General features: G+C 43.8%; 1 protein-coding gene across 1 annotated transcript in view; it reads left to right on the top strand.

Moving 5' to 3' along the window:
* Nucleotides 1–12307, top strand: part of SUSD5 (sushi domain containing 5) — a gene marked incomplete at both ends in the record, with an annotated part of 37372 nt that overhangs the window by 14081 nt on the left and 10984 nt on the right. Inside the window, 2 exons of the mRNA XM_082664678.1 lie at nt 123–241; nt 10263–10451. Of these exons, the coding sequence (XP_082520804.1) occupies nt 123–241; nt 10263–10451 (308 nt within the window). The remainder of the gene's footprint in view (nt 1–122; nt 242–10262; nt 10452–12307) is intronic.

Raw genomic sequence — 12307 nt, 5'->3', positions numbered from 1 at the left:
TGATACCTTCAGCCAAAACTCAATCAGGAAAATCTCTGCTGATTCAGAGCTGACAGCAGAAAAGAATTCTTTCCCAGTTTTGGTTAGTTCTCCTAACCCAGTGTCTTCTTTGTCTGTTTTAGGACAACCATGTGTAGCAAGGGGAGTGGTGAACAGCAAATCATGAGAGCTATCGATGTGCGAATTGAAAGCAACCCAGTTCCTGGTGGCACATACAATGCCCTGTGTATTAAGGATGAAGGTCAGTGCCAGAGCCTTTGTAAAGGTTTCAGAGGGTGTGCTCGTGGGGGTTGACCTCTTAGGTTGTGTTCTCTAGAAACTGACCTTAAGATGAGGATACACTGAACATCAGGAATCAGGAAGACTTCCAAAGAAAAGCCAACATGGCAGTGGGGAAGTGGACAGGGAAAGGAAGGGGGAAGGCAATGGTGCAGCACTAAGCAAAGTCCACAGTGGCTGTGAGGTGGGGGGGTAACTTTGGCTCAATCCTGCAGGGAATCTCTGGAGACAGTGACCACAGGTCACCATGGTTTCCTGATCAGGGGTGAGAGAACAGGGGTATTGATACCACTGCACTTGTCAGTCATTGTGTAAGGGCTTGCTTCAGGGAGATATAAATTCCCAGACTCTTCTGGTTTTCAGTGTGCTCAGACAAAGAGTTATGATAGCTGAGTCACCCTCCAACAAAGATGCACAGATGCTCACCCAGAGCCCCTGTGCATGGGAATGGTAAAGGGATCTAGGAAATATGGACAGACCCCTGACAGCATGTGCTGCAGCTGCTGATACCACTTACCCTTTGGTCTGTCTTCATGGTGGAAATTTTTCTAAAAAGAAAAAAAAATCCTTTTTTCCCGAAAGGAAATTTGTAGGATTTAGGAAACTGCTCCTAGAAAGAAAAATACAACTTCCTTCTGGGAAATCAGCTGAGTAGTGAGGAGAAAACCATAAAGGAGTCTCCAGGGCAGCGTTTCATGTGCACTGGAAAAAGTACACCTTCATTATCAGAAATATATGCTGCTGAAAAGGAATGTCCGTGAAAATGGGGAGAAAGCAAGCTGCTTACTCATCAGTCATAGAAATCAGCACAGGTACTGCCAGGCTGCACACCGGTCTCATCTGGGAAGTTTTAAGAACTACTGATACCTGGGTGCCAGCCCTAAAGATTTGGATATAAATGTTCTGGACATTGGGTTTTTTTTAAGCTGCTCAGTGACTATAACATGTAGCCCAGTTTGAGAATTAGTTCTCTAATGCAGAGTTTCCCAAAGCTCTCTGATGATAAGAAATACCAGATGAACTTATTAGAAATGCAAACCCTCAGGCTACATCCCAGAGGCACCAAATCCCAATCTCCAGGGAAGGGGTCAGAGGAGTTGACAAATCAAAGAGCCACAGTGAACCCCACAGCCCTGGCTGGTGCTTGTTAGATGTTTATTGGCGGTAGGCTTCTCTGCTGCCATGGCATCTCCCTCCAGGAAGGGTTGTACATTTGCTGATTGCAGTCAAGCAACTGAAAGATGTGGTCATGGAAAGCCCCGGGGGAGAACAACATCCATGGTTTGTTTTTTAAAAAAAACCACATAAGTAAATGAAAACAATCCTTTGAATCTCAAACGTAGGCAAAGGTTCAGATCCCTGAGGGAGACAGGACAGAGCCAGAGGAAAACCAGCATGACCTTCTTTCTTTAGTGATCTCAAATGGATACGTGGAGCTTCTGAGTCTGATCTCTTTCCTCCCATGAACAAGAGGTAGCAGCTAGCTTTTGCTGTGTAACATACCACCCCCAAATGTAGTGGCTTAAAACAACTGTTTGTTTAGTTCACTATTTTGGGGAGAGGGCAAAAATTTGTGTTATTCTTCTGGCCTCAGCTGGGCTCATTCACGAGTCCGCAGTCAGCTGCTGGGTAGGGGCCTTGCTTCCGGGTGTTGGCTGGATGTTGACTGGGGTGATGGGTGGGGGGCAGGCACTAAGCCATGTGTTCCTCATCATACAACAGGAGATCCTGGGCTTTCCACCTCACAAGCTTCAAACAGGTTGTTTTGTATGCAAGTGTGTGCCCCTTTGCCCACAACTGTAGTGCATGAAGCCAGAGGTTGGAAACATCTGTTCACATCCTATAGGGCACCAAGTTTAAAACCATGACAGTGACTCCAAAACTGAGTTATTGCCAAACCAATAAGAGGTGCCTCCTGATATACTGCACTCAGAGGAGCACAACTTCAGTTCAGTAGTATTCCTGCCAAAGATGTGCAACCTGAATCTAATCATGAGGAAGCTTTAGCCAAACTCAAGTTGAGAAACATCGTACAAAATGACTGGCCTATACTCTTAAAAATGTCAAGGAGGGCTTCCCTGGTGGTGCAGTGGTTAAGAATCCACTTGCCAGTGCAGGGGACAAAGTTTTGAGCCCTGGTCCGGGAAGATCCCACATGCCGTGGAGCAACTAAGCCCGCACGCCACAACTACTGAGCCTGCGCTCTAGAGCCCGCAAGCCACAACTACTGAAGCCCGTGCGCCTAGAGTCCATGCTCCGCAACAAGAGAAGCCACTACAATGAGAAGCCTGCATACCATAAGGAAGAAGAGCCCCCACTCACCGCAACTAGAGAAAGCCTGCATGCAGCAACGAAGACCCAATGCAGTCAAAAATAAATTAAATTAAAAAAAGAAAAGAAAAATGTCAAGGATAAGAAAGAGAAAGAGGGAATTCCCTGGCTGTCCAATGGTTAGGACTCCGCAATTCCACTGCAGGGGGCGCAGGTTCGATCCCTGGTTGAGGAACTAAGATCCTGTAAGCCTCGTGGTGCAGCAAAAAAAAAAAAAAGACAAAGAAAGGCAAGGCAACTGTTTTGGATTAAAATAGACTAAAAAGACTTGACAACTAAATGTAATTTGTGATCCTAGATTGTATTTTGGACCAGGAGAAAACAGCTATAATTGATGAAATCTGGATATGGATTTAAATTAGATAACAGTATTGTATCAATGCTTAAATTCCCTGATTTTGGTAACTACTGCAGTTATGTAAGACAATATCCTTGTTCTTGGAAATATATACCAAGGTTCTTAGGGACAAAGTGACATCATATCTACAACTCATTCTCAACTGGTTCAGAAAGGAATTACAGGGACTTCCCTGGTGGTCCAGTGGTTAAGAATCCACCTTCTAATGCAGGGGACATGGGTTTGATCCCTGGTTGGGGAACTAAGATCCCACATGCCGTGGGACAACTAAGCCCACACGCCACAGCTAGAGAAGCCCGTGTGCCGCAATGAAGAGCCTGTGTGTTGCAATGAAGCAAAGACCCAGAGCAGACAAAATTAAAAAAAAAAAAAAAGAATTACAGATATAGATACACATATGTACATATTCATATATGTAAACATATACATGTATGTGTTTATGTATGATACATATTTTCTCTCTCTCTCTCTCTCTATATATATATATACATATCTATATCTATCTAGAGAGAGAAAATGATAAAGCAAATGGGGCAAAATGAAAACACATTAGTAAATCTGGATAAAGGGTTTATGGGAGTTTCTTGTTTTTTAAATTTTCCTGTAACTTTGAAATTATATGAAAATGAAAATTTCCCCCCAAATGATCTACATACTCCTCCCAAAACAACAATAACAACAACAGGAAAGCACAAAACAAAACAGCAAAAATAAAAACAAAAACATGAAGCAAATCCACGATGCCTATGTAAGGACTGATGCCATTTTAGCAAGTGAGCCCTGTGTGGGTGTCTTTGAGTCAAAGCGCTCAAGAGCCCCGCATCCAGGGCAATTTGCCTGAGCCTAGCTTGCCCCCCTCCCCTCCCCTCCAGGTCAACACGGAGAGGCTTGCGTGGGGAAAACTGGAGTCTTGGTCCAACAGGGCCTGAGGAGGAGGCCCTCCCTTGTGAGGAGGCTTCAGATGGGTGATGAAGGGGCTCAGGAATGCATGCTGAGGTGGGATTAGGGTCAGAGGGCTGCTCTCTCTCGGACTTTCCAGAAAAGCAGGATGGATTCCCCATGATCCCTCAGAGAGAGAGCCCTGTCCCTGTTCCTCTGCCTTTCCTTCTTTAGAAAGAGCATGTAAATGGCTCCCAAATGGCTCTTCACTTTTCCTCAGGGGAGCCTTGTAGACAGTCAACAAGGGATTATCACAGTAAGTGAAGTAAGTCAGACAGAGAAAGACAAATACCATATGATATCACTCATATGTGGAATCTAAGATATGATATAAATGAACTAATTTACAAAAATAAAAACAGACTCACAGACTTAGGAAACAAACTTATGGTTACCAAACGGGAAGGGGGGTGGGCGAGGAATAAATTAGAGATTATTAGCATATACAAACTACCATATATAAAATAGCAGATAAAAACTACTACATATAGGGATTTCCCTGGTGGTCCAATGGTTAAGAATCCACCTTCCAATACAGGGGACTTGGGTTCGATCCCTGGTCAGGGAACTAAGACCCCCACATGCCGTGGGGCAACTAAGCCCGCACGCTGCACCTACTGAGCCCACGTGCTCTGGAGCCCGCACGCCACGACTAGAGAGAAGCCTACGCGCCACAATGAAAGATCCTGCATGCCGCAACTAAGGCCCAACACAACCAAATAAATAAATAAATATTTTTTAAAAACCTACTACATATAAAGTAGATAAACAACAAGGTCCTACTGTATATGTGTGTGTGTGTGTGTGTGTGTGTGTGTGTGTGTGTGTGTGTGTGTGTATACATGAATCACTTTGCTGTACACCAGAAACTAACATAACACTGTAAAGCAACTATACTTCACCAAGGGAAATCTGTGTGCCAAAGGAAGGTTAAGAAGCCAAGAAGAGGCTCCTGGGGAGTGCACGTGAGGTCTGGTTCAGCAGACACCCAGGTGCAGTATCACCTCTAAAGGTTGCCTTTTTCCTGATGATGCTTCATTGCACCTAGCCCTGGGCTGCTGCTTCTCTTTGGCAAGACAGGAAGCATGAAGGGTGCTAACTCCAAAAATGGCAGACATGTGCCTCATAAAGAGCCCAGAAGGAAAACAGTCTGTGGAATGTTCAGGAAGCTGCCTCCTGTGTTTCTCTTTTGAAATAAAGTTCATCGTGAATGTAGACGTTTCTCTGTTTCCTTTCAGTATTTTTGTTTCACTGACAGTGAATTTCCAGCCCTGTGGTGACCTCACTTTAATAAGTGAAATTCTTTTTAACCAACTGGATGCTGATGAAATGAGCTGCCTCCACTTGGGTTCTCTGGCTCTGCTTCTCTTGGCATCTTGTCTGTGGAGTCAACAGCGTGGGGTCTGGAGGCTTCAGGTCTCCTCTCACCTTCTCCCTGTAGCACCCAAGGCTCACTAAGGGTGTGCTTCTGTTTCTCCCCCTCTAAGCCAAGGCTGGCCTGGCTGCTCTCCCCGCCAGCCCACCTCACCTTCTTAGCACTGTATTTCACCTCCCCTGCATACATTACTCCTACCTGTATCTCCCTTAAAAATAGAAATGGAATGATTCCCTTCCTTTATGTCTTCAAGAAGAGAGCTGAGGGTCTTCCCTGGTGGTCCAGTGGTTAAGACTACACACTTCCACTGCAGGGGGCATGGGTTCGATCCCTGGTCAGGGAACTAAGATCCCCCAAGCTGCAGTGTGGCCAAAACTTAAAAGAGAACTGAATGCTCACCTCTCAGGTGAGCAGGAATTTTTGAGAGTAGCCACCTCCCAGATCTGCTTGAGGAGGCGCTGTGCCTCAAGATCAGCTTTGGGGAAATTCCAGCAACGATGGGAGACTGGAACCAATGAACTGCAATGCTTTGAGCAGCTGATAGAACTTATCCAGTTCAGGGTCTCCCGAGGGAGTGTGGAAGAGTCTGCACTCATTAACATTGACCTGGCACTGGCCAATTTTTCATTTATTTGTCCAGGGTAATGCAAAGCAGGGCTCAGACTTGTGGGTGCTTCAGATAGATAGATAGATAGATAGATAGATAGATAGATAGATAGATAGATAGATAGATAGAGATAGAGAGAGAGAGAGAGAGAGAGAGAGAGAGAGAGAGGACTCCTCTCCACCCTCAAAGAGTTGACGGTGTATAAGGACAAGTAAGAGATGAGTGAGTTTCCATGGCACAGAGGAGGAAGGTAATTAGGGAGACTTCCTGAGGCAGTGGCAGCTGAGGTGGAATTTGAAGGATTTTGTTCTGTGGGGATAATGGTTAGGGAAAGGAGAAGAGGACACTGCAGAGAAAATAGCTGGAGCATGGGCTACAAATCTGAGATACCAGTGGTTCTGGGGAGACTAGCTCTGGGTGAGCCCTTGTCCTAGTGCTTCAGAGAATGAGTTGGGTTTGGAACATCCCTGGGGGCTCGAGTGGCTGCTGGGCAGCCCAGATAATCCCACTGCAGTTATTCCCAACTTGATCTATAGATTCAATGCAATCTCAGTCATAATTCCAGCAAGTTATTTTGTGGATATGAACTAATTCTATAGTTTATATGGAGAGACAAAGACCCAGAATAGCTAACTCATAATTCAAGAAGAACAAAGTTGGAGGACTGACATGACTCAACTTCAAGACTTACCTAGAGGGAGGGATAGATTGGGAGTTTGGGATCGACACGTACACGTATTTAAATTAGATAACCAACAAGGACCTACTGTGTAGCACAGGGAGGAACTCTGCTCGATAATCTGTAATAACCTAAATGGGAAAAAAATCTGAAAAGGAATAGATACATATACATGTATAACTGAGTCACTTTGCTGTACACCTGAAACTAACACAACATTGTTAATTAACTATGCTCCAATATAAAATAAAATCTTTTTAAAATTAAATTTTAAAAGACATAAAGATGCAGAAATCAATACAGTGTGGTATTGGTGAAAGAACAGACAAATATCAATGGAATCGAGTAAAGAGCCCAGAAATAGACCCACATAAATATAGTTAACTGATCTTTGACAAGGGAGCAAAAGCAATACAATGGAGCAAAAATAGTTTTTTTAATATAGGTGCTGGGACAACTGAACATCCACATGCAAAAGAAAAGAATCTAGACACAGCCCTTACACCCCTCACAAAATTTAACTCAAAACGGATCACAGACCTAAATGTAAAATGCAAAACTACAAAAATCCTAGAAGATAATAGAGGTGAAAACCTAGATGACCTTGTTTATGGTGATGACTTTCTTGATACAACACCAAAGGCACAATACATGAAAGAAGTAATTGTTAAGCTGGACTTACTTAAGATTGAAAACATCTGCTCTGCAAAAGACAGTGTCAAGAGAATGAAAAGGCAAGCCCCGGACTGGTGAAAATATCTGCAAAAGACATATCTACTAAAGGACTATTATTCAAAATATACAAAGAACTCTTGAAATTCAACATTAAGAAAATGAACAGCTCAATTTAAAAATAGGCAAAAGACCTGAACAGACACCTCACCAAAGAAGATACACAGATGGCAAGTAAGCATACGAAAAAATGCTCCACATCATATGTCATCAGGGAAACGCAAATTAAAACAACAATGAGGGACTTCCCTGGTGGTGCAGTGGTTAAGAATCTGCCTGCCAATGCCAGGGACACGGGTTCGAGCCCTGGTCCAGGAAGATCCCACATGCTGCAGAACAACTAAGCCCGTGCGCCACAGCTACTGATCCTATGCTCTAGAGCCCGCAAGCCACAACTACTGAAGCCCGCACACCTAGAGCCCGTGCTCCACAACAAGAGAAACCACCGTAGTGAAAAGCCCGTGCACCGCAACGAAGAGTAACTTCTGCTCGCCGCAACTAGAGAAAACCCACGTGCAGCAACGAAGACACAGCACAGCCAAATTAATTAATTAATTTAAAACAAAAAACCAAAAAACAATGATTTACCACTACACATCTAGTAGAATGGCCAAAATCCAGAACACTGATGACACCAAATGCTGACAAGGATGTGGAACAGCAGGAACTCTCATTCATTGCTGGTGGGAGTGCAAAATGGTACAGCCACTTTGGAACACAGTCTGGCAGTTTCTTACCAAACTAAACATACTTTTACCATGCGATCCAGCAATCACAGTTCTTGATATTTACCCAAATTAGCTGAAAACTTAAGTTCACACAAAAACCTGTACATGAATGTTTATTAGCAGCTTATTTTCCTAATTGCCAAAACTTGGAAGCAACCATGATGTCTTTCAGTAGGTGAATGGATAAATAAACTGTAGCACTTCCAGACAATAGAATATTATTCAGTGCTAAAAAGAAATAAGCTATCAAGCCTTGAAAACACATGGAGGAAACAAATGCTTATTACTAAGTGAAAGAAGCCAGTCTGAGAAGGCTATGTACTGTATGATTCCAGCTATATGACATTCTATAAAAAGCAAAACTATGGGACAGTAAAAGGATTAATGGTTGCCAGGAGTTAGAAGGAATGAATAAGTGTAGCACAAAGGATTTTTAGGGCAGTGAAACTATTTTGTATGATACTACAATGGTGGATGTATGTAATTATATATTCAAAACCCATAGATTGGGTTTATACAATCAAAACCCATAGACTGTAGAACATGAAGAGTGAACCCAAATGTAAACTGTGGCCTTTGAGAGATAATGACATGTCAATGTAGGCTCATGGATTGTAACAAATGTACCACTGTGGTACAGGATAGTGAGAAGGCTGTGCCTGGGTAGACACGGGAACATAGGAAATCTCTGTACCTTCCACTCAATTCTTCTGTGAACCTGAACCTGCTCCAAAACTTAGTTTATGAGTTTTTTAAAAAGCAGGCACTCGGTAATAAATATGATATAATCCTCTTTACGTTAACACACACACACAATATCATATATTATCGCTTATATGTGGAATCTAGAGAAATGGTAGAGATGAACTTATTTGCAAAGCAAAAACAGAGTCACAGATGTAGAGAACAAACTTACGGTTACCAAGTGGGGAAGAAGAGGGTGGGATAAGTTGGGAGATTGGGATTGACATATATACACTACTATGTATAAAATAGATAACTAATGAGAACCTACTGTAAGCACAGGGAACTCTACTGAATGCTCTGTGGTGACCTAAATGGGAAAGAAATCTAAAAAAGAGTGGATATATGTATATGTATGACCGATTCACCTTTCTGTACAGCAAGAAACTAACACATCATTGTAAAGCAACTCTACTCCAATAAAAAATAACACACACACACACACACACACAGCTACATATGTAGTATACCTATGTGCATCTCCATCAGTATTTATTTGTAAATACCAAACCGGTAACAGTGTTACCATCAGGGTCGAGGTTGGGGGAGGGGAGAGGCATCCTCTACTCTACAGTCTGTAATTTTTCAGCATTTCACAAAGAGTACCACTTGCTGCTGGGCAGTGTCTCTGGGTCCGCCTTTCAAGGAGACATTAGAGGATAATATTGCCTGGCCATTTAAATACAAAGTTGTGGGACTTCCCTGGTGGTCCAGTGGTTAAGAATCCATCTTCCAATGCAGGGGACGTGGGTTCGATCCCTGGTCGGGGAACTAAGATCCCACATGCCGCAGGGCAACTAAGCCTGTGGGCCACAGCTAGAGAGCCTGTGTGCCGCAACTACTGAGCCCACACGCTCTGGAGCCCACATGCCACAACTAGAGAGAAACCCGAGCGCTGCAACGAAGGCCAATGCAGCTAAATAAATAAATAAATCTTTAAAAAATAAATAAATAAAAACACAAAGTTGTAGCACTTTGTAGCACTTTTATTCATTCAACAAGTATTTTTTGAGTGCTTCATCTGCGCCAGGCATTCTGCCAGGTTCTGGGGATGCCAGGGTGAAGGAGATCTCAGTTTAAGGTGCAGGCAACACCCATGGGGGAGAGGGGGTTGCTTTTTGTTTTTCCTCTTCTATTGTTCCGTTCCTTTTGGATTAACCCAATATTTTATATTATTCCATTATACTTCCTCTACTGGCTTCTTTTTTTTCAGTATTTATTTACTTGGCTACAGCCGGTCTTAGTTGCAGCATGCAGGATCTTTGCAGTGCGTGGGCTCTAGAGCGCATGGGCTTAGTTGCCCCAAAACATGTGTGATGTTAGTTCCCCGACCAGGGATCGAACCCACGTCCCCTGCATTGGAAGGTGTATCTTAACCACTGGACCACCAGGGAAGTCTCAAGGGGTTGTTTTTTAAGTTTGTTTTTTCCTCCTAGGCTGAAAAAGTTCTGTAGAGTTTGGGAAAACTTATTGTGATTCCTTGTCCTCAGAGAAGCCGTGTGGAGACCCACCTTCCTTCCCACACACCATCCTGCAGGGCCACACGGGCTTGGAGATGGGGGATGAGCTGCTGTACCTTTGTGCCCCCGGCCACGTGACGGGCCGGCGCGAAACAGCCTTCACCTTGCTGTGCAACAGCTGCGGGGAGTGGTATGGCCTGGTCCAGGCCTGTGGGAAAGGTAAGCAGGAAAATAACTCCAGGACAGCTGTATGGACCGCTCCTCCTGATGGGAATTTTCTGCTGCTGCCCTGCTGTCTTGCTCTACTCCTTGGGCTGCCCCGTGAGTCTAAATAAAATTATAGCTGAGGTTAAAAAGACTCCTGTTGGGCATTTAGCTCCCGAAACTTGATTTGATTCCCCCAGATGTCCCCATTCCATCATCATCGTATGCCTGGGGGCGAGGCTTCTGCATCCCACCCCTGCCCAGCCCCCTTGGGAATTCTCCCAATGGCAGAAATCACTCTCTCCTATGACTCCTACACCATGGACCTCATGCCAGACCCTGAATTGTTCCCTGACCTCACAGGGTTCCTTTCTCCCCAAGACTCCTTCAGAGCCCACCTTCCTGATCCCCCATGACCTCTGGGTCCCAAGTGGAGGTTGCCGCTATAGAGGGGGATGACTCCAGCACCACAACGTTACTGAATTTATAGGACGGTTGGTCCCCAGAATGTCCGGCAGATCCTATGGGAGAACCATGATGAGACTAGGGTGCTGTCTTGTCTGTGAGCTTCATCCATGTTGTTGCCTGAGCTGTGGTTTTTTGGGTTCATTGCAGTTTACTATCTATAGTGTGAATACACCACCCATTATTTCTGCTGGTGGTCATTTGGCTTGTTCTCGTGTTGTGACTGTCGAAAATTTACGCTGCAGTGATCGTTCTCCTCCACATCATTCGTTTCACATGTGAACACATTTCTTTTGGTTCCTGGCAGTGGAGTTGCTGCCCATGGGGTAGGTGTGTGTCCAGCTTACGTGGAGAGTTTTCTAAAGTGTTTTGACCAGTTTACTCTCCCACCAGCTGTGTATAAGAGCTCTGTTCCAGCATCCTCACCAACCTTCAGGATTGTGAGACTTTTTATCTTTTCACCAATCTGGTGACTACTCCATGGTGACCTGTAAAACCCATGTCTCTACCCAAGCACTTATCTAATCAGATGCTATTAGCATTTACTCAGTAAGTGTCTGTCCAAGATTTTTGCCCATTTCTCTAATTGATTTATTTACGTTAATGTTGGATTTCTTTTTTACGAAAACTTTCTTAATGTGTTGAAATTTTCTCTCTCATTCTGTGGCTTATTTTTTCCTCTTGGAGTGTTTTTTGATGAATAGTGAGATTTTGTTGTCTCAAACTCTCTGTGCACAATTAAAAATGTGTTTTCTTGTTATTGATAGCCTGACACGTTAGTAAAAATGCAATAAAAATGAGTTAGCATAAAACTAAAGGAAAGATATTCTAGATATAAATAAAAATTTTCCTTAAATAGACATAAAATTCCCCTGTCAAATTGTTACAAAAGCTTCTAAAAACTTCCTACTTGCTTGTCACATACTAATAACAAAGTTACAGAGTGGGACAAGTCCCTGAAACACAATTTGAGCCATTTTCTAGAACTTTCCTCTGTTGCTGCCGCTTTGTGGCAGGCAGGAGCTGCTGCCAGTTCCGATGGATTCACCTGTCTGAGAAAAGAGGCATAAGACCTGACTTCCTGCTTGTTGCATGTGTCGCCTCAAAGCAGACCCAGGCTCACCCTGAGGTGTCAGTGGGCTGGCTGTGTTTCTGGCGAGGCACCGAGGCTTCACCATCCCACGAGGCACGTCCACCACTCAAAGGGGTTGTTTACTGGCCCCAGTAGAATGAGAACTAAATGAAGGTTTTGTGTGTCTGAAATGGTGTTTACTTTCTCACCGCAAAGCAGAGTCATTGGAGCTTTCAGCTGCTGGGCAGGAATTCTGGTTTCTACACTTAGCTGAATATACAGACCGTTATAGTTTTCATTACTCTATAGATTTAACGTTTAAAGTATCTGTGTT

This window comes from Grampus griseus, assembly GCF_964374135.1.
Source record: "Grampus griseus genome assembly, chromosome: 10".
Lineage (NCBI taxonomy): Eukaryota > Metazoa > Chordata > Mammalia > Artiodactyla > Delphinidae > Grampus > Grampus griseus.
Note: the sequence above shows the minus strand (reverse complement) of the source record. Positions and strands in the feature narration are given on the sequence as shown.